Genomic DNA, 21155 nt, shown 5'->3' on the forward strand with positions numbered 1-21155 from the left:
GATGCATTGAGTTTTTCCTTTCCAGTCACTTTCTCACTCACTATGTGTTAATAGACCTCTCTGCATCGAATCATATCTGTTATTAATCTCTGTCTCTCTTCCACAGCATGTCTTTCATCCTGTTTTCCTTCTTTCACCCCAACCGGTCGCAGCAGATGGCCGCCCCTCCCTGAGCCTGGTTCTGCCGGAGGTTTCTTCCTGTTAAAAGGGAGTTTTTCCTTCCCACTGTCGCCAAAGTGCTTGCTCATAGGGGGTCATATGATATGATTGTTGGGTTTTTCTCTGTATTTATTATTGTGCTATCTACTGTACAATATAAAGCGCCTTGAGGCGACTTTTGTTGTGATTTGGCGCTATATAAATAAAATTGAATTGAATTGAATTGAATTGAGTGATGCCCATAGAGGCACTCATACTTGCTGATGGTCAGTTAATCAGTTAATATAATAAGAGGATAGAAAAGCAGCATCTGGTTACTTTTTACCCTCTTAATTCTCATGAAAGTAAAAGGGTGCATTCATTTTTTTTCATGCACTGCTCTTGCAGATCATTTTTTATTATGTATTGATACATAAAACATTAGAACCGACAGATGGTGTATCTCCTTTCCACCACTGACCGCACATCTGTATACAGCTATTATCGATAGTCATCTCCATGCACAGAATGTCAAAGCTTTCTTGAACAGATGTGCAAGCCGGCAGAGCTAATGCTTTACACAGAAAGTAGCACCACATGGCCTCCTACATATTCTGCTTGACATGAAAAAGGAAAGCAGAGAAGAGGCAGTTCATCAGGTCATTGTTCAGCGTGCCCCCACTCCCCTCCCCGCCTGGCCTTCATTGGCTGTTCTTCGCTGATTCATCCAAAGCTGTAGATCTGATGAGTGTGGGCCATTTCTGGGTCAGTGAGCACCATGTTGCACTGAATAGGAAACAGAGAGGGGAGGCCGGAGCTTTCAGACCCTCACACACACACACATTACATTGTCACCCCTTCATTCAAGTACTGAGACATGCTGTACACCCTGACAAAGCTACAGGAGCACAGAGCACTGTAAATGTAAGTACTGTGCAACATTTACCTTTTTTGATCATAAACTGTGCATTAGTGAGCTGCATCCTCACAGTGCTGTCACAGTGGGAAGGCTGAATTAGGAGGCAGAAATGTGCTGATGAAATGTGATGCTGACCTTGTTGTCAGGTTGTTTCACAGTTGAAGGTTTGGTCACACACAGTCTATTTGTCAGTTAAACACCACCTCCCCAGTTGTGTTAACACAGTGGACTGCTATCCTAGTCACTCTTTAAATATATTTTTGTAATATTGCGATATCTTCGGTGTAAGGTAAGCAACGTCTTTTTGAGCTGGAATAATATTTAGCACATCGTGCTTGAATGAGACTGTATTTTTCTCCATAACTATCAAAAACTCTGAACATAAAAATTCTTATGGTGCAGTCATGGTTGAGATGGCAAACAGAATTCACATTAGTGACAAATGAATTACCTTCTGCTACCACTGGACTTTTTCCAGCAATTGTTTCAGAAGATAAGCTGCTCCTGGCAGATTCTGATGCAGCAGCTACTGAATTGAGTTGATTTAGATGGGCCAGAAAAGAATCTTACTTTGAAAATATTCATTTATATGCATTTAAATACTGGTAACTTACCTCTCAAGTGAACTGTATACCTGTGTTTGCTTTTCTTTAGTGTTTTTGTCCTTTATAGGCTTCAACCATATCTTTGTTTATCTTCCTGTCCATTTGTTGTTGAGCACCTTCAGACAGAGCTACTGGAAACTGCATGCCTGCTTGTCCAGTAAAGCTGCTTCTAACTCTCCATTTCAGACGATTTGGAGGTGCATGAAAATATTCACACAGCAGAGAGAATGAGGTCGCCATATTTTCCAGCCAGATCTGTGCTTTTCCACAAGGAGCCGAATGGAGTGACGTACAGAGTCCCAGCTCTGCTCTACCTGCCCCGCTCCAGATCCTTTCTGGCCTTCTGTGAGGAGAGGCTCAGCCCGTCCGACTCTCAGGCTCACCTGCTGGTCGTGAGGAAAGGCACTTTCTACAGGAACTATGTGGAAGTCAGTGATACTCAATGCTCACTGGCTCAGGGCTGTACAATTAAAACTTGTGCACTTATAAATACTGGAGCTTAAGTACATTTTTTACAATCAGAAGTTTGATAACAAGTACTTCTTCTAAAATCTATACCCTAACATAGGCAGAAAAGTAAACAAATGTAGGAAGAACAGGTCAATATTTTAACAGGTTATAATAAGAAAAATAGTAAATAGTGACTTTACAAAGTAACAGTGAGGTGGGAAGATTTTGATAGTCTTGTTTTAGATTCAACGAGCTAAATCAGACTGTAAAGCAACAGTTTTATGGCACCTATAATGCTTTAATATCATTCAGTGCAAATATAAGTGGTACAGTAAAAAATAAAATATATTGAAGATTTTATTCAAGTATTTTAACCAAGTGTAGCTGATAAAGTACAAAAATGAAAAACAATAACAGACTTTAAATGTAATTTTCAGATTCTATAATCCTCTAAATATGAAGTTTGTAAAAAAATTAAATAATTAAAATATTTTTTTTAACTCTTGTTTTGTAATTTGACTGAACAGGCATTTTAAGTAAAATCAAACAGACGTGAGAAGCATCATTTCTTGTGTCTCCTGTGATTCTTCTCAATCGTCGTTTGTCTGCAGTGGGAGGACATCCGTGTTCTGGGCACTGCTTTCCTGCCAGGCCACCGATCCATGAACCCGTGCCCGGTCTACGATGAGTTCACGGGCACTCTCTTTCTGTTCTTCATCGCTGTTCTGGGTCACACCTCAGAGTCCTATCAGCTGGTGACAGGGAAGAACGTGACCAGACTGTGCTACGTCTCCAGCACTGATGATGGTGACACCTGGAGTCCCGTCACCGACCTCACCAAGAAGGTCATAGGAGACACTATTAAAGGTGAGGCTCATTCGAAAAAGCATTGTGGTATTATCTCCAGTTAAATTGGAAACAGCCTCTTTGTCTTCAACAAAAAGATCTAAGTAAGAGTCACGAGATGACAAAATCCACAGTCCTAATAGTTTCACTGCTTCCTTCCTGGCAGAATGGGCCACCTTCGCTCTCGGCCCGGGCCACGGCATCCAGCTGAAGTCGGGCCGTTTGCTCATTCCTGCCTACGCCTACCACATAGAGTGCAAAGAGTGCTTCGGGCACCTCTGCCAGACCACTCCCCACTCATTCTGCTTTCACAGTGACACCCACGGGAGAACCTGGCGCTTTGGAGAGGCGGTCCCAGGACCAGAGACCGTGGAGTGTCAGATGGTGTCTGTGGACGAAGAGGATGGGACTAACGTGTTGTACTGTAATGCTCGAAGCCCTCTCGGGTACAGAGTGCAGGCCCTCAGTCTGGACGATGGAGCCGTGTTTCAGGAGGGGCAGCTGGTGCAGCGGCTGGTGGAGCCTCGAAATGGTTGTCATGGGAGTATTATTGGATTTCCTGCCCCGTTAAATCTGTGTCAGAGTCTTAGCAACGATTTACAGCAATCTGTACGGCTTTCCAGACACTGGACATCCTGCACCACAGAGTCCAGTCTCTCCAAGTCGAGTACCAGCTCTGTAGCCTTTTCAGTGTCAGCAAACAGCTCCAGCACCACCAGCTCCATCCCACCTCCTCATGAAGCCCCTCCGGATTTCCTGACTCCTACGTGGGTAGTATATTCCCACCCAACATGGACGACTGCACGCAAAAACCTGGGCTTGTTCCTCAGCCTTTTCCCCCGTGATCCAGACAGCTGGCGTGGCCCCTGGGTGATCTATGATGGGCCGAGCGCATACTCTGACCTGGCCTACCTGGAGCTGTCACCCTTACCTGGAGCCCCACCTGCTGTGGCCTTCGCCTGCCTGTTTGAGTGTGGTACCAAAACAGCTTACGACGAAATCTGCTTCAGCATCTTCACCCTCTACGAGCTCATCGATAATCTGCCCCGGGACGTCTGGCTGGAAACAAACAACGAAGGACACAGAAAACAGCGGGGGAGGAGCTGCAGACATGATGCTCAAAGTGCAGCAGTTTCCCAACAGGTGACTCCTGTGAAGAAGAGGAGGAAGAAGAGCAAGCTGGCTGAGATGTGCTCTGTGTCTTAATGTAGATTTTAAACTTGTGATACAAGTCGTCCATTAACTGTTTCCTATATTATGCTTCACTTTCTTATTTGGACCTGTGCAGACTGAAATGTTCGCAGATTTCATAAAATTCAGATTTTGACACAAATATAGAGCTAACACTTCACAGAAGCGCCTCAGGTCTGCAAAAGGAAGATAAAACTCTAAAGACATCGTTCAGTTTTCCCCATCCTTCCACCACTGTGTGTCACAGCTGGCATGAGGTTTCTGGGTTTTGTCCAAACGTGGTGCTGTGCATTATGATCAAACATCTCCATTTTGGTCTCATCTGTTCAAAGCACATTGTTCCAGAACTTATTCAGATGCAGCTTTGCAAACCTAAGCTGTGCTGCCTTCTTTTTAGAAGCAAGAGACTTCTGGAAACCCTTCCAACCAAGCTGTATTGTACTTGTTCAGTCTTTTTCTAATTATGCTATTATGAACTTTAACATACCAACTGAGGCCTGCTGAGTCTGAGCAGTAGCTCATTGTTTGATCTGAACCAGGGGTGAACCGTAATTCCTATGCAAGCAGTGAAGGTGTCCTTAGTTATTGACTGCACAGACTCCTGTGAAAGCTTTCTTTTTCACGACTCTATGTCCAAAAACGTGTTTTGTAAGGGTAATCGTGACCTCTGAAATACCCTTCTAAGATAAGATGTTCAACAGAATAGGAGGGAGAATGCCTGCATGTCTCAGGTCATAACTGTCACTTGGATAAAAAGTAAACATTTAAGTTCACAGAGGAAAAGAATTCAGGACTGAGCTGAAGTGTTGGACTGACAGACACTGAGAAGGTGGAGCACTCACTGAGCTTCTGTCCACCATATTTTCCATCACATCGTGCACACAAGTGACAAAATAGATTTTTCTGATGTCACGTTTTAATTTGAAGGCGTGCAATAAAAATCTTTCACTTCCTAAAGTATTGTGTTGTTTTTGTTGCAATCTTCCCAGAACCAGACATTTTCCTTTGCTGTCCGTTGGGAGTGGGTTGTTTGTTTTTCCAGTCAATGGAAAATTAATATGCAACCATTATCGTTCATTTGCCGTCAGTAAACTGAATATTTAAGAATGGCAGCTGTTGAAAAGCAGCATTTAATTTTCCATTTCATTGACTAATCCGTGAACAAACACAATGAGTCAAATGGGAGCCAGAGCTTTTAGATAGCAAACCCAGGAGCTAGAACATGCTATCAGGGTGTCAGATTATTCTTTGCAACAGTCCATTTTGTCCCACAGGTCTGTGTCCAATCTGTTCTTTTTCCTCTCCCAGTCAGTTAACAGGATAAAAGTTGGCAGAAACAATCTTACACTGATGTCTGTGGGCACGTCCCAAATGTGTTTCCTGAACTACGGCTTTCAAGGTCAACAAGAGCATTTGTATTATTTAAAAAAAAAAAATTATTGTTTACAAAATGTGAAATGCAGACCACCTAGTCTTAAACATTTTTTCAGTTTTTCCTTTGGCAAGCTGATATTGGGCAGAAACATGTTTAATCTGGCAAAGTAAAAGTCTTCCTCCCCTAAATTTAAAGTGACAAACAGCAGCCCAGCGCCAAGCTCTTTGATTAATCACACCTGCAGCTCTAATGCAATAATTGTCCAAGAACTGCTCACGTCTGCTTGTCAGTGTGTTTGAACATCTCAGTGCTGACAAACTGAGCCGCTTGAGAGCACAGCAGATAAAGTGGAGCAGTTTGTTTGGATACAGATTGCTGCAGGAAGACAGCGGGATCTGGACAGTCTCTTCTCTCTGCTTCCTCCTCCTCTTTACATAACTCCACTCTCACAGAACAGTCATTTCCCCGCCTGCGCTCTTCCACTGAAGTCGTTACTGGTTTTCTCCCAGCGTCCGTTTGAAATAATGAGGCTCGTTGTCGTTCTGGCTGTGTTAATGGGAGTAAGTGGGAGTCCCGACGTGACAATCAGCCCTCCGACTGCCTCAGCGGACACGTCAGCTCATCCCAACAGCATACCTGAGACGGCGGATGAATCTGAGCAGGTGAGGAGCAACCCGGTGGACGACTGTTGTGCTGTGGTTTGTGTTGCTTAGTAGCTGGATTTGAAGGGAGGGATGAAATGTTTCTAAGATGTTATTGTGAAATGACTGACACACAGACTCATGCAAGTACATTTGAAGGTAATACGTCTTTGTTGCAATCATTATAACATAAAGACCTTTCTGTACATAGTACAAAAGCCATTATAAGCTCAAGTCAAAACTCTGAGCTTAAACGCTGTCTGCAGACTTAACTGTTGCTAAAATGCAGGTAATAAATAGTCTTTCCACGTGAGGCAGACATTAGGAGGGGGGGATTAAACAACTAAAGGAAAGTAAAATCTTGTTTTTGTGTAGAGTTGTGGTTGAGGATGAGGAGAAAATGATGAGCTCAGCTCTTCCACTTGTTCTTCTTCGCTGGCAGCTGTCCTGTAGCCTCCAAGTATTTGTGGATGAGTTCTTCTTGTGTGGTGGGCAGACAGGGCTGATATCTGCTGTACTCCATGGTGTACTCTCCTTTCCCCTGAATAAACAATGACACAACATGTTAGCAATTCAGCTGTCTTCTTCTACAAACCATGTCTGATTTCAATAATTTCCTCTATTTTTGTCCTTGCACATCTCCAATCCATCGAATTTTTCTCGCTAAAAATTCCTTGAATCATATCTAGTTGCCAAAATCCAGGACCTGATCAACACACTTGACGCACTCATCCAAGAAGCCTCCAGTTTTTACTGTGAACTCCAGCTGTAGGCTATCAAAGTAGCACAAATGGGCTACATAGCAGGCAGAGGCTTCAGCAGACTGCATACTGTCATACATGTCATTACATGCATGTTCAAGCCTCTGCTTAGAGCACCAGCTCTGATTTGATTGTTCTTGATGGAAATGTGACTGGACAGACGTCCTGAGATGAGCTAACAATGATTGGAGCTAATCATTGTTATGGCAGTACCCCACCCTGCAGCTGGTTCAGCAGAAAGATGTCCCCCACCCCTCCACGCTGCCAGAGTAGTGCAGGCCCTCCTGGATGAGGAGCATATCCAGATGCTTCCTTGACCAGCATTATGTTGTAACATGTTTCCTGTCGAGGATGACTGGGACATGCAGGATCAGCATGCTCATCAGAGGCAAACGCAACCGCTGCAAACGTCCAAAAATGGAGGGCAGTTCTTTGACAACAGATTGAATACTTATACAGTCTTTGCACAGACGGGTGACCACTTTCACCACATCCACAGGAGGCTTTACCTCATATTAAACACCTTGCATATGGTCTATGATATCATTTGAAAAACAAACTTGAATTGAACTCATTCCTCAACATTACCTGACTGTCAGGTTTATGTTTTTGAACTTACCTCAGTACAAGAGCGCAGCTCTGTGGCGTAACCAAACATGTCATTTAGTGGGATCTGTTGGAACAAACAGGATGACATTCGAGTTAAAGGAGGACGAAAAAGAGGGTAAATCTGTAGATAAGCACTGTACGTTTATATTTAGTGGACTTACATCAGCATAAAGAGTGAAGTATCCTTCACCCCCATCCTGTCCTGTGATGACGCCGTGGCGGCGGTTTACTCCAGCAATGACGGCTCCTTGAAACTCCTGGGGTGCAACGACTTCCACAGACATGATTGGCTCCAGGATGACTGCGTTGGCCTTTTCCATAGCTATGGAGAAAACGGTGAACCCAGCGGCAGCATAAACCAGATATTTTTCAGCTGAATCGGACACAAATGGGGAAAAAAACAAACAGAAGGGCGTCCTCACCTTGTTTTAGAGCGCCCTCTCCTGCGCGGATAAAGGAGATCTCATTGGAGTCGACCATGTGGTGCGCTCCATCTTCCAGGAGGAATCGGACTCCTGAGATCTTGTGCCCACTCAGAGGGCCCTTCTCACAGGCGTCCTTGAAGCCCTGCAGCACGATGGGGGAAGGAGGGAGAAAATCAAGACTTAAAATTTGGAATTGCTTTGACTTGTGTTTAAAACTTATTCTGCGAGACCACGTGAAAGTGTTTGCATGCCTTTTCAACAGCTGGCACAAACTGCTTTGGGATGTTGGTTCCAACAGTTTGATCTTCAAACTCCAGTTTGGTGTAATGGTCTGACTCGAGAGGCTCGAGAACTCCGATGACTTTACCGTATTGCCCGGAGCCACCAGTCTGCTTCTTATGGGTGAAGTCAAATCTACGAGAGAGTGGGGGGACCACTTGTTAACATAGAGCAACACAACAGGAAATAGATGATCCAAATGTATGCACCAATCAAATCAAAGAACCAACAAAACCAAAAATACTCTTAAGAAACTAAAGTAGGTTTAAGTCCTGCAATGTTTAAACAGTTTTATTTTGGGTTTATAACAAAGTATTTGCATATCCTAGGCTGTTTTAATGAGGAAAGATGAGATGTAACTTTAACTATTCAGTACTTCTGATGATTGATGAAATTGTATTTATAAATATGTCTGTTGGGGATCTTTAATTTACTCCAAATATAAGATTGTACCAATACCAAGTATACTTAATCTCCAGCTCTATCCACTAAAATGTGAACATTTCCTTCATATTTAACTGAAGCTGAAACTCTCCATTACTATATAACCAAATTTGACCTACTTTACTAAGTTGCAAACATTTGCAGAGGTCTGTTTGCTGTAAAGCGCTGCTTTTTTTTTTTTTTGCTTTTTTTTTCTTTCTTTTTTTTAAAGTCAGGAGGAAGTGTTAAAAAGGGCTCTGTCTCTTTAAAAAGGGGCAGTCCTCAGTGAACTCTACTGTCGGAGGAAGTGGGAAGTTCTTTCCATTTGCGCGAGGAGCAGCTGACTCGGAACACCAACTGTGGGGAGGAAAAAAAACATTCCAGTTGGCAGAGATTCACTCCCCACTTTAATTCAGTTTGGGACACTTCACAGCTGCGTATCACTTCACCCTGTAAGAAAACACATGGTTTCTTTCCTGTATTGCTCAGTGGCTGTTGTGTGCAAAGCTGTGTTTGTCTACATAGCTGCTCACACCTAAAGAGCAAAGTCCTCCAGGAACTGGAAGCCTTGCACAATAACCATCTTCTGTGCTCATTCACTCTTTTTCCCTCTCCCTCCACTTTCCACCCACAGATAGAGGCACGGACAGAGGAGGGAGCCGAGGAGGAGGATGTGATGGCAACTGGTGAGCTGAACCCAAATCACTACCCTGCTTGGAGGGCAGCTCAGGTGGTCCAACACTACCTCAACACCCGGTACGGTTCACCATTCAGGCTGATCGGAGTGCAGACGGTCCACAGTGGGAACGCGGAGGTCAGCTGAACTTCAACACTGAAATATGTGAATATGTCACTGTAAATAAATAAACTTGAATTTCCAATTTTTCTTTCAGGATGTGGCAGACTCCGGAAGAAAGTATCAGCTGGAGCTCTCGGTGAATGATATCATAAGCAATGTAGGACTTTTTTTTTTTTTTTTTTTTTTCTTTTAACCACAATGTGAGGAAAGAAGACATAACGGTGGAGGAGGGAGGGGGGGCGGGGTGCAGCTGCAGCTTAAGTACCACAAAGAGTAATGATCAACCTCTCAAATAGGGTGGAGGTAATCTGAATAAATGTCTTCATCCACTCCCAAACACAGAGTTATCTGTGTTTCCTGCCGCCTGTTGAAACATCCAATAAATCTTAGGTATGGTAAACAATCTCACAGCGTCCGGCTTTAGTGTGAGCAGGTCTGACAAGAATGACTAAACAGCCTATAAAAGGAGGCTTATGTTAGCTTGTATGATGGTGTGGTGCAACCTTGACTCATCTGGGCTACATCTACTCCCATTCTTGCTCACTAAGAATGCCTTTACTATTCGTTTTTTGCTAACTTTGTTTTGTTTAACTCCTTCAGACTACACAGACTTGCTCTGCAGAGCTTTTCTTTCCAAAAGGAAAAGGGCAACAGCCACCTGAAGTCAAAGCCTCATGTGAGGAGCTCCTTAAAATTGACATTAAAGCTCAAGAAGAGGCTCTATACCAAAAATACAAGACCAACCAAACTCTGATGTCTGCACAGTACTTACCAGGTAAGTCCAATAAAACAGGCTTAGCTGTGCAAGCTACTGCAGTTCCACCCAATCAACACTGAAAGTCAGATATTGCACAACAGCTGCGTTCAGGCATTTCAACACTGTCGGTGCTGCGGTGTTCCTCTAAACATTGACAACACAAGTGCTGTCATCATGAACGCAGGATGCTTGAGAGATGAGACGTAACTGAGAACTCTAAACTTCCCCCAGACAACTACGGTCACATCGAGCCCGACATGAAGCCTTTTTGGCATCTGGGCATTCTGGCCTCCAGCTTCATCATGCTGAATGAATCCACTGAAAACACTCTGTACAACGTGGCTCAGGTGGCCAACATCACTCAGCTGGTAGGTGCTTTACAAAAATTTAAATATGAGCGTATTATAAGAAATTGATCATCCCCCCCACTCTTTTTTTTTTTTTAAGCCCCATGTCTGCACGATTTACTGAATACATACAGATTGTCAATAAAAGTCCTTCATGTGGTAAAACAAGACAGGTTATGTCGGCCATATAAACAAATGTATTAAGCCTTTAAAATTCCTACTGGACTCTTTTTGTTTCCTACAGACAACTGAGGAGGACCACCTGGAGTTTGACTGTCACACACTGCTGCATGAAATGGTGTCCCAGGTAGACACTTGGCTAAAAAAAATGTCTTTAAAAAGCCTGAAATGCTAAAATAAGACACTTTTTATAATCCTAATCGATTTGGTACTTGTGGTGTGTTGGAGTAAATTAAACATGCACTTTACTGATCTGCACTCATGCTAAACTTTGCTATTCAATCTGAGCCACATTTTTGCATCCAGACATCTCGCATATCTGACATTTTTCTGTGCCGATACAGGAAATCATTCACTGGAAGATGATGTTTACCTGGTCTCCTGCAGAGGGGGTTAAAGTGCTGCAGATGAAGCGGCTGCCTCACCGCCATGAAAGGGAAAAATCTCCAAAGACTAACTAAGCTGTGGGTGTTCATCACACAGCCAAGACCACTTATTTGTCCTCACATCTTGTGGGGTCAAATATTGGAGCATAAATGTTTTGGTTTTTTTTGTTTGTTTGTTTTGTTTTTTATGATGACGCTACAAGCACTAGGCACAGATCTACTGCTGAAACCTAGAATTTACACTCTTAAATGCTTGTTTAACTCATAAGTATATGATATACTGAAATTGTTTTAAATGTCTGTGTTTGGTCTATTTTAGCCTAAATAAACTGTTTACAATGAAAAAGTAGTATTTCTCATGTGTGTGCGTATGTGTGCGTGCATGCGTAAGGACAAAGACTATCAGGACGTACGGTACGGGACTGGTGATCGTCTCTCTGAAAGCTACTTTGGGTTTTCCCATCACACAGGGGCAGTTGTATTCCCTCTCCATCCTCTGAGAGGAAAAAGAAGAAGAGCAAAAATAAACTTGGATTAGATCATAAAGGTTACTCAGAACAGAGATCTGTTAATTTGCAGAATTAAAGCCTTCATGGAAATACTACTGAAGTACTTTACTCCAAACTCCAAAATTAGCCTGAGATAAAGCAATGCTGGTGAGCCCAAAGACTAAATTATTTCATTCCCTCACTGAATTTGTTCGTTTGCTCACAAAGAAATGAACAGCCTAATTTTTCTAGTAGTTTCTAAAGTAGAGAGACAGAAGATCACAAATCTGTTACATAAACATTAGAAATTGATTTGAATGTCCTTGAGCGAAACAAGTATTCGATCCCCTTCATCCAAACTGGGCACACAGATTGCAATCAGTCAATCAATTACACACTCCTGATATCAACTTGTGTGTTTAAAGCACACCTGTCCACACAATCAGTTTCTTTCCAATGGACAACAGGGAGAAGAGTGTGGACCTGCACGAGGCTGGAATGGACTACAAGACCAATCCAAGCCTGTTCGTTTCTTTTTAAGCGAGCAAACTTACAGATTCAGCAGGGAGATGAAATAATTATCCCCACATTATATAATGGATTTGATGAAATGTCCCATGAAAGCTACATTAAACGTGCGACCTGTCTAAGTGAGTACCTGTGAGTAGATTTCCAGATGCAGCTCGCCCATGCCTGAGATGATGGTTTCTTTGCTCTCAGTGTCATAATGCACTCTAAACGTCGGGTCTTCTCTGGTGAAACGGTTGATTCCTTTGGAGAATTTATCTAGGTCGTTCTGTTCAGTTGCACAAGAGGAATTAATAATAAGAGGGAGTGACAAAGAGGTGGATTTAAGACTAGAGTTATAATATAAGGCATTTCTTTCAGGTTAAACGAGTATTTTTACCTTGTTGGCTGGCTTCATCGCCATGGAAATGACAGGTTCAGGGATGTGAATGGACTCCTGTGGGTGTTCAAAATTTACATCAAATGAAAATGCTTCTCATGAGGCACAAAAACACTTTAAAAAGAAGCAGGTTTCTTTGTCTTTCGGGTGTCCTTTGCTTCTTACCATGGACAGGTTAGCAGTTGTCTTGGATGTGAAAGTGTCTCCGCTGGCACAGTCGATTCCAAACAGGGCACAGATATCTCCCGCATAAACCTCATCCACATCCTTTCAAAGCAGAGAGAGAGCACAAAAAGGAGGATGATTGTTTTTAAAAATGATGATAGGAATGACTAAAAAACAGTTTCACATCTTGTTTTGATAGAAGATGGGCGCAAACATGTTGTTTTGGTGTCACAGGGGATGTGGTTGATATCTACACACTTGATTAAAGCCAAAAAGAGGAACCCAATCTTTCTGACCAGTCATGCTGCTCTGCTGTTTAATGTGCAAACCACAGATGGAAAACTGTGACCTCTCACAGCCTGCTGACGCAACGCCGGTTTGCTCTTACCTCCATCTGATCAGCATGAAGACGCACGAGCCTCTGAACTCTGACTTTCTTGCTTGTGCGTGTGTTGTAAATATATTCTCCCTTCTTCAGACAGCCTTGATACACTCGTATGTACGTCAGCTGACCAAACCTCCCGGCCTGAAAGACAGGAAATAGCAGAGCATGACAAACTGAAGTATTTCTATTGCACAAATGTGCAGAAATAGAGAGATTACGAGGACATGAGACAGAACAGATGCTCTCTGTCAAACTGAATCACCTCCAGTTTGAAAGCCAGACCAACGTAGGGGTTTGCAGAGTCTCTCGTTTGGTCCATTTGAATCTTTTTGGTTTCAGTGGAATCTCTAACAGAGTGGAAAAACCCGCCAATGTTAGTGGAAAAAAAACAACTTTTAATCTGATACTGATTTAAATCTACAGTTTCAGGACACTTTGCATGCAAACTGACGTTCCTCTTCATACTCACTCTTCATTGAGGATGGCGTAGTTTTTGACTTCACTGGGGTTGGGCAGGTAATCCAGGACGGCGTCCAGTAGAGGCTGGACACCTTTGTTCTTCAGCGCTGTGCCCACCAACACTGGGGTGAAGAGACGCTGCACCGTAGCCCGGCGGATTGCTGCCTGGAAGGCAGTGAGGTGAAAACTGATTGAGACAAATGGTTTTTGCGCTTCGCTGATGTGAAATGTTAATCTCAAAATTTGGATGTGAAAATTCTGAATGATTTTCAGGATTACAAAGTTTGGGGTAACTGATGATGCCAAATTTGGTATTTCAGGACTGATCAAAACTGACTCTCAGATATGTTTGCTTCTTTGGATCGCCACCACTTGTATCAAGTCTGAAATACAATCACCGGTCACTATATTAGGTACACCGTGACAGTACTGGGTTGGACCTACTTTTTGCCTTAATTCTTTACGGCAAAGGAAACATTCCTGAGGTATTTTCATCCATGTTGACATGAGAGGATCGCAATGTTGCTGCAGATTCATCAGCTGCACATCCATGATGTGAATTTCATGTTCCACCACATCGCAAAGGTGCTCTACTAGGTTGAGATCTGGTGACCTGTGGCGTTCATTTGAGTACAATGGACTAATTGTCATGTTCAAGAAACCAGTTTGAGATGATTTGAGCTTTGTGACATGATGTGTTATCCTGCTTGAAGATTGGTGCACAGTGGTCATAAAGAGAACCTGCACGGTCAGCAACAATACTCAGGTAGGCTGCTGCATTTAATCATTCCTCAGATGGTACTAAGAGGCCAAAGTATCCCCCGCACCATTACATCAGCACCAAACTGAACTGCTGATAAGAAGCAGGATGGATCCATACTTTCATGTCGTTTATGTCAAATTCGGACCATCTGAATGTCACAGCAGAAACAGTCCTCAGACCACAGCACCTTTTTTCAATCTTCTGTTGTCAAATTTTGGTGAGTTCATGTAAGTTGTACCGTCAGTTGCAGTCTTCTGCTGCTGTAACCCATCTGCTACAAGGTTCAATGTGATGTACATTCATGAACTGCATTTCTTAGTTATAACAAGTGGTTATTATTTAAGTTATTGTTGCCCTACTGATCTTTTACCTATGGGATCAACAAGGCATTTACACACAGACGATTGCTGCTCAATGGATGTTTTCTCTTTTTCTGACGATTCTCTGTAAACTCTAGAGATGGTTGTGCAGGAAAAACCCAGGAGATCAGAAGCTTCTGAAACCAAGCTGGCATCAACAACCATACCATATCCAGAGTCACTTAAATCACCTTTGTTCCCCAGTCCGATGCTCGGTTTGAACTTCAGCAGGTTGTCTTGACCCTGTCTACATGCCTAATGCACTGAGTTGCTGCCATGTGATTGGCTGATTAGATATTCAGATTAACGAACAGTTGAACAGACGTACCTAATGAAATGACCAAATAACCAGTGACTATACCTCAGATACCAGCGGGTTTAATTGAGGATTTTGTTTGTTTGTTTGTTTGTTTTTGTGGGGGTTTAGTTGACACTGTTAGATTTCACACAAACTGGTCTCTCAAACCTTCAGATCATCTTTGGTTGGAATTTTTTCCTCCAGGAACATCTCTCCCAAGATTTCATCAGCATTGGCGACACACTCCACCAGTTCCTGCCTGCGGTCTGAGGCCTCAGCTCGAAAATCTGCCGGGATCTCATCATAGCGGATAGTTTGCCTGCAGGAAGCACGACGCAGCTTTAAATATTTTATACAGATCAAACTCGTAAGGAAACTTGGTCTTATCCACAGTTTCTATGGGACTGATGCAGATCGCAACAGTTTAATTGTACAATAGCTGACCTTAAGTCTAATTTATGGCAGAGGGAAAATAAAAAACACCCATTTACACATAAATTTATCTTACCCAAACTGTCCTTCGAAATACATGCTCCGCTCCTCTATGAGGTCAATGATGCCACGCATGTTACCCTCCAGCCCGATGGGGATGTTCACAAACGCTGCGTTGTGGTTCAGTTTGGATCTTAAAAAAGAAAAAAGTAAAAAGTTTCTTTAAAACTGTGAAAAAATCCAAAAAGGAAACACACAGCTGCTTACTGCAAGAACCTAAAGAGCTCCTGCATATTCTCACATTTTACTGCTCTTTGATTTCATGCAAACTAATAAAATAATAAAAATCCAGGAAAAGAAACGTTGAATACACCAAATGTGCAAACAGACAGGGAAAAAATATTGATTACTACACTGCAATCTAGTGTGCAATGTGGAATATGGGTTAAATATATTTGTTTTACTGCATTTACAAGCTGTGTTATTGATTAACAAGTTAGTCTTTGTGTTTGCTGCATTAATGAAACACTTAACACTGTCAGACTGGCACACATGAAAAAGCTGAGATACAAGGACTGGTCTACATTTTCTCAAGGGATTCTTCTTGCTAAAGATCTGAAGACTGAAACATGGAGTTAAAAATAAAAGTTCAAGTAAAGTGTGTTTGATTACTTTCAAGTTACCTCTAAGGATTTAGGGTGTGTATGATTTTGTTTTTTAAACTGCAACCTATAATAAATATATCATTTAAAGGCACCCAGATCCATCCAATAAGGTCACTGTGGCCCCTCAGCTGATATCTTAAAAGTATAAGTAGAATTAAGTCACATGGTTTGGTAATGCAAATGTTAAATACACACATTGCTGATAAGTTAATGCAATTATCACCTAATCTGTATTATTATCCAATTAAAAACTGCTTAAAGCACCAATCATGGTGCCTGAAGAGGACATTCATTTTGGAGCACATGGGCCTATGCAAGTGAGACCTTAGGAAGTCAGCTACTCCTTAAATATCTCTTTCGAGCTAGTAAAGGTGATCATCAGCTCCTGAACTTGTCTTTAAAGCAAGCTCTCACCATGAGCATACCGTGCGTTTATGCTTGCTACGCACACCAGGTCAAGATGTGGTTTCAGATAAGTTGTTTATGCTTCAATTTTGCGTAGGTTGTAAAGGTGGCAGAATTAATCTCTCCTCAGTTTCTCTACTGACGTCTCAAAGTCTTTCAAAGCTATTTGCCCATCCAGTCCATACACGTTATTCTTCAGTCATCAGCCCTGTGGTGTAACGTAAAACATGCTGATGCGTCTGACTGTTCTCTCTGTGTGACGTGTGTGTACAAACCGTACCTCATCTGCTGCAGGGCTCGTCCGGGGTTGGCGCCCATTCGGTCCAGCTTGTTGATGAAGGTGAGGAAGGGGACGCTGTAGCGTTTCATTTGTCTGTTTACCGTCATGGTTTGACACTGGACGCCTCCCACCGCGCACAGAACCAGCACGGCTCCATCCAGCACGCGCAGCGCACGCTCCACCTCGATGGTGAAGTCCACGTGACCTGTGAGGCACATCGAGTTCAGACGCACTCAAAATCACAGTGCTGAAAATGTGGCTTCACACCCCTTCACATTTCTACCGCTGTTAAAGAGTTGACAGAAAAAAAATGATCAAAGCAGGGACGTGGCAACTGCATGACTGGTTCTGATTAAATGATAGAAATGCTAACAAATGCATTACAACATAGACGACTCGGGGCCACTGACACTCTCTGTTGAGAAAAACATGTCTGGCTTTTACGTGAGACTATAACATTCAAAGTTCTTTCAACTTTTATCCTCTGTTATATTTTTGATGGAGGAAAGTTACAATTACATCAGCTCTGAATCACTTTTCCACTTCCAAACAGACAATGTGAGCAGCTTTAGATCCTCAGGTGCACAAAAATGTTTAAAATAGGAATAAACAATCACGACTCACTCTACAACACCACTAAGGTGCGAAGACTACAGCACACTTGAATTTTAATTCATGTGGCTTCTGTGGCAAACCACACAACAGAGTAAAGCCTAATATTACCTGAATACTAGAAAGGCTTTAAAGAAGAGCCTGAGCAAGGCTGGATTTTGGTGATGTTGCAGTTTTATAGAGAGCTAAAACAAACAAAAATATCAACCAATTTTGATATTGGATGTGTGTTTTTCTTTTGTTTTTCTGAGCTGGGTGACTCAAACAAACTGATCAGGACAAAAGGAAAACCAACCAATGACATCAGTGCTGTGAAAATGTATTATCCCCTGCCTCGTTAAATCATTAACTGTCTAACGACATTCTTTTCAATTTCATTACCCACAAACAAGTCGAATTTCTACTGTAGAATCAAGAAATCACTGACACAGAACCTGTCTGACAAAATGAAGTGATGTTAAATGATCTCAAAAAGCAACACATCATGTCACATCATGTCACATCATGTCAAAGGCTGAGAAACAAAGTCATTGACATTTATCAGTCTGGAAATGGTTATAAAGCCATTTATATTGGATTCCTGTGAACCACAATGACAGGCATTATCCACAAATGGAGAAAACAGTGGGGAACTCCAAGAGTGCCCTGACAACCCATCCAGGAGGTCACGAAAAAACCCAGAAAAATGTCTAAAGAGCTGCATGCCTCACTTGCCTCAGTTAAGGTCAAAGTTCATGACTCAACAATAAGAAAGCAGTTGGGAAAAAAATGAGATCCATGGGAAAGTTCAAGGAGAAAACTGCTGCTTACCAAAAAGAGCACAAAGGCTCTTCTCACATTTGCCAAAAAACATAGGGAAATGAGGCTGCTTCAGGAGCGACTTGAACAACTTGCAGAAAATCTTGAAGGAGAATGTCTGACCATGAGTTTGTGCCCCGAAGCTCAAGAGCACTTGGGTTCTTCAGCAAAACACACCAGCAATTCCCCCTCTGACTGGCTCATAAAATAAATAAATAAATAAATAAATAAAATGAAGGTTTTGGATGGGCCTAGTCAAACCCATCTGTCACTCCTACAACACCTCACCACTGCCTTGCTGTCCTCATGCATGTCCTGCACCACCCTCACATACTTCCCCGTCACTCCTGACTTCCTCAGTATCTCTTGGCACCCCATCAAATGCTTGTCTAGATCCAAAAAAGACAAAGTGCAACTCCTTCTGACCTTCTCTATACCTCTCTATCAACCCTCTAAAAGCAAATATCATATCTGTAGAGCTCTCTTTAAATATTAAGGCGCTCACTGATCATCCCCTCTGTTCTTAACCTAGTGTCAACAACTCCCTCCCCTAGCTTTACGGTCTGGCTCATCAACTTTATTCTTTGTAGTTACTACAACTCTGCACATCACCCTTTTTGTGAAAATCAATACCAATACACTTCTCTTTTCTTCAGGCATCCTCTCACTCTCCAAGACTGTGTTAAACAATCTGGTCAAAACCGTCCATTGTCTTCTCTCCTAGACATCTCAATACCTACACAGGTAAGTATCTTCATAGATGACCTCTGCACTTCCTGATTCACTACCTGACCTCCTTCCCTTCATTAGTAGCAGAGCAAGAGGTAAAAACTGCTTTGGGGTGAGTGCGGATCAGTCTGTCGATTCATTTTTGACCATTTACTGACAGTTAATGAACAGGTAATACTAAATTACCCTACCTGTGCAGCTCACCTCAGCATACATTACTTTGTAGTTACACAAAGTACCACAGTAATGAGTTACATTTTTACTAGGTGTATGTCTAATTACCTGGCGTGTCAATTATGTTGATGTTGTGATCTTTCCACACGGTGTATGTAGCAGCTGACTGGATGGTGATGCCTCGTTGTCTCTCCAACTCCATGGAGTCCATAGTGGCTCCAACGCCATCTTTCCCCTTCACCTACACAACGCAGGTGAGGGAAAGCATTCGTGAGCCTCACCTAAACGGAAAAAAGAGCTTGATGAAGACAATGAAACGGACTCACCTCATGGATCTCTGCTATCCTGCCGGTGTAGTAGAGCACGCGCTCGGTCAGGGTGGTTTTCCCAGAGTCGATGTGAGCGGAGATCCCGATGTTGCGGATCCTCTCGCTTGGAAAGACACCAGAGGAGCAGCTCCGGCAGCTGTTGATGAGCACCTGAGGATATGAAACCATCACAGTTCACTCGATCTACCGACTGTAAAACAAACTGGACTGAGGTCAAGTCAGCAGACTCGGGTTAGATAATATTACCTTTTTAAGTGTGACGCTTCCTCGCGCCGAAAGATGCGTTTTAGCTAAAAACATGCCCGCTTTTAACACCCTCATCTCGGCAACAGCTCAGTGGAGTACAGCTTGGTCGTAGTATTGCCCTGTTTAGACGACCCCGGTGCTGCTGACACCCCGGTGAAAGTCACGCCGGGACCCTAGCTGGTTGTGAAACGACTGCTTCCGGGTCTACGGAAGCCCAGAAGTACCAAAATCACAAACGTTTAAGTTTTCTCTTAAAACGCATTATTTATTTATTGTGCCCTTTCTTTCTTTTAATTTTATTTTAATGTTTCACGTGTTTTGTAAAAGCCAAACGTGTTTAGCCACAAATCCTAATTTATCTGTTTGATAAATTATTTTTTAGGAAATAAAAAATATATCTCCAACTTGCACATGAAAAATATCTGAACCTTTGTGTTGACTGTCATGTCTATTTTATTTATCACCTATAGCACATTTAAACTACAGAAGTTGAACCAAAGTGCTTAATAAGCAAGCACATTTACATTCCAGGTCTTAAAGTAACCCAGTTTCAAAATACATGAAAAGTTGAAAGGTGTGTTTTGTTGTGTTAACTGATTATTGTGGAAATTAAATTCACAGTCCTTAAAATCAGAATTTGCAAATTCATAATGATTCATCTCATAAATCATTACACACTGCTCTTCCCTTCATAAGCCGCCTTTATAAGTTAAAAGTATCAGTATCAGTATTGGTATCGGCAATAATGGCCTTGTATTTATTTGGTATCGATCAATACCAAAATTTTCAGTATCGCACACCGCTAGTTCACCACTAAAAAGAAAAAAAGAGGTAATATCTCAAGATTTCAACTTACATCTGAAAACTCCAAATTTTAGTCATTAAATCGAAATTTCAGCATATTAAGTTGTCATTTTTACTTACAGATAGATAAAAAGAAATCACGGGCATTAACAAATTTCCATACTATACTTCTAAATGTAAGAAATCCAAAATTATTTCTGGATGGTCAACTTTGGTATTTCTTGAATATCAAACACAAAAAAATGCAAACATAATTTTTTTTAAGCTACCTTGCTGTTACGATGTTTCCGCTTTTGTTTTATCAGACTAAAAAAAAAATTAACCTTTCTCAATTGTTAAGGTTACAAACGGTTTTTCTTTAGCGCCTAAAAAGCCAAAATTCGTGGTGCACTTGAAGGTAACGCTATTAAATGACCGGTAGGCCACCGTCGGGTCGTTTTGAGTAGGTTTGTGACGTTTTCTTAGAAATAATAAAGATTGTTTTGGGTGACAACATTTTGTTTGGTCGCCTTTTTCTTGGGTCTTTTCTTATTTACTGTACTTGTGGTCGTGGCTGCGTTTTTAACTGAGCTAAATCGTGTTTCTTTTTTGTTTTTTGTGGCCGTTAGGTCTTGTCGTTTGGAAGCTCGTTAGCTTGTGCCACTTTAGGTGTCTCTGGAAGTTACTAAGCCTGAAAGTTAACGACACTTGCCTCCGTTTTACCAGCGCTTCCTCTTTTACTTTAAC

General features: G+C 42.2%; 3 protein-coding genes across 4 annotated transcripts; 2 read left to right on the plus strand and 1 right to left on the minus strand.

Moving 5' to 3' along the window:
* The first annotated feature begins 850 nt into the window (after positions 1 to 850).
* neu4 (sialidase 4) lies at positions 851 to 5075 on the plus strand. 2 transcript variants are annotated; one of them, XM_063494187.1, is made up of 4 exons: positions 851 to 1062; positions 1849 to 2090; positions 2724 to 2979; positions 3125 to 5075. In XM_063494187.1, the coding sequence occupies exons 2-4, from the start codon at positions 1890 to 1892 to the stop codon at positions 4162 to 4164; spliced, it is 1497 nt and encodes a 498-aa protein (XP_063350257.1). In that variant the 5' UTR covers positions 851 to 1062; positions 1849 to 1889; the 3' UTR covers positions 4165 to 5075. The 2 variants fall into 2 exon arrangements, with proteins under 2 accessions (XP_063350257.1, XP_063350258.1); XM_063494188.1 differs by lacking the exon at positions 851 to 1062 and adding an exon at positions 1255 to 1346.
* A 222-nt stretch (positions 5076 to 5297) lies between these two features.
* lxn (latexin) lies at positions 5298 to 11467 on the plus strand. The gene is made up of 7 exons (XM_063494191.1): positions 5298 to 6186; positions 9297 to 9476; positions 9556 to 9618; positions 10062 to 10236; positions 10450 to 10586; positions 10810 to 10872; positions 11090 to 11467. Exons 1-7 carry the CDS (start codon positions 6049 to 6051, stop codon positions 11204 to 11206), a joined length of 873 nt encoding a protein of 290 aa, XP_063350261.1. The 5' UTR covers positions 5298 to 6048; the 3' UTR covers positions 11207 to 11467.
* On the minus strand, positions 6201 to 19828 carry gfm1 (G elongation factor, mitochondrial 1). The gene is made up of 18 exons (XM_063494186.1): positions 19626 to 19828; positions 19377 to 19529; positions 19159 to 19291; positions 16738 to 16942; positions 15464 to 15580; positions 15124 to 15274; positions 13546 to 13700; positions 13339 to 13423; positions 13080 to 13217; positions 12692 to 12793; positions 12527 to 12583; positions 12278 to 12415; positions 11545 to 11627; positions 8212 to 8374; positions 7958 to 8102; positions 7697 to 7857; positions 7546 to 7599; positions 6201 to 6706 (listed from the first exon to the last, which is right to left on the minus strand). The coding sequence occupies exons 1-18, from the start codon at positions 19698 to 19700 to the stop codon at positions 6575 to 6577; spliced, it is 2247 nt and encodes a 748-aa protein (XP_063350256.1). The 5' UTR covers positions 19701 to 19828; the 3' UTR covers positions 6201 to 6574.
* Positions 19829 to 21155: the final 1327 nt, after the last annotated feature.

The sequence above is a fragment of the Pelmatolapia mariae genome, linkage group LG14, assembly GCF_036321145.2.
Source record: "Pelmatolapia mariae isolate MD_Pm_ZW linkage group LG14, Pm_UMD_F_2, whole genome shotgun sequence".
NCBI classification, from domain to species: Eukaryota; Metazoa; Chordata; class Actinopteri; order Cichliformes; family Cichlidae; genus Pelmatolapia; species Pelmatolapia mariae.

Excerpts from the sequence above, each read along its gene's own strand:
- neu4 (XM_063494187.1), top strand. The coding sequence starts at position 1,890 with ATGAGGTCGCCATATTTTCCAGCCAGATCTGTGCTTTTCCACAAGGAG. Across the intron at positions 2,091-2,723 it reads TCTACAGGAACTATGTGGAA|TGGGAGGACATCCGTGTTCT; the intron begins GTCAGTGATACT and ends GTTTGTCTGCAG. Across the intron at positions 2,980-3,124 it reads CATAGGAGACACTATTAAAG|AATGGGCCACCTTCGCTCTC; the intron begins GTGAGGCTCATT and ends CCTTCCTGGCAG.
- lxn (XM_063494191.1), top strand. The coding sequence starts at position 6,049 with ATGAGGCTCGTTGTCGTTCTGGCTGTGTTAATGGGAGTAAGTGGGAGT. Across the intron at positions 9,477-9,555 it reads TCCACAGTGGGAACGCGGAG|GATGTGGCAGACTCCGGAAG; the intron begins GTCAGCTGAACT and ends TTTTTCTTTCAG. Across the intron at positions 10,237-10,449 it reads GTCTGCACAGTACTTACCAG|ACAACTACGGTCACATCGAG; the intron begins GTAAGTCCAATA and ends AACTTCCCCCAG.
- gfm1 (XM_063494186.1), bottom strand. The coding sequence starts at position 19,700 with ATGAGGGTGTTAAAAGCGGGCATGTTTTTAGCTAAAACGCATCTTTCG. Across the intron at positions 16,943-19,158 it reads CAACATAATTGACACGCCAG|GTCACGTGGACTTCACCATC; the intron begins GTAATTAGACAT and ends TGTGCCTCACAG. Across the intron at positions 8,103-8,211 it reads TTGTGCCAGCTGTTGAAAAG|GGCTTCAAGGACGCCTGTGA; the intron begins GCATGCAAACAC and ends ATCGTGCTGCAG.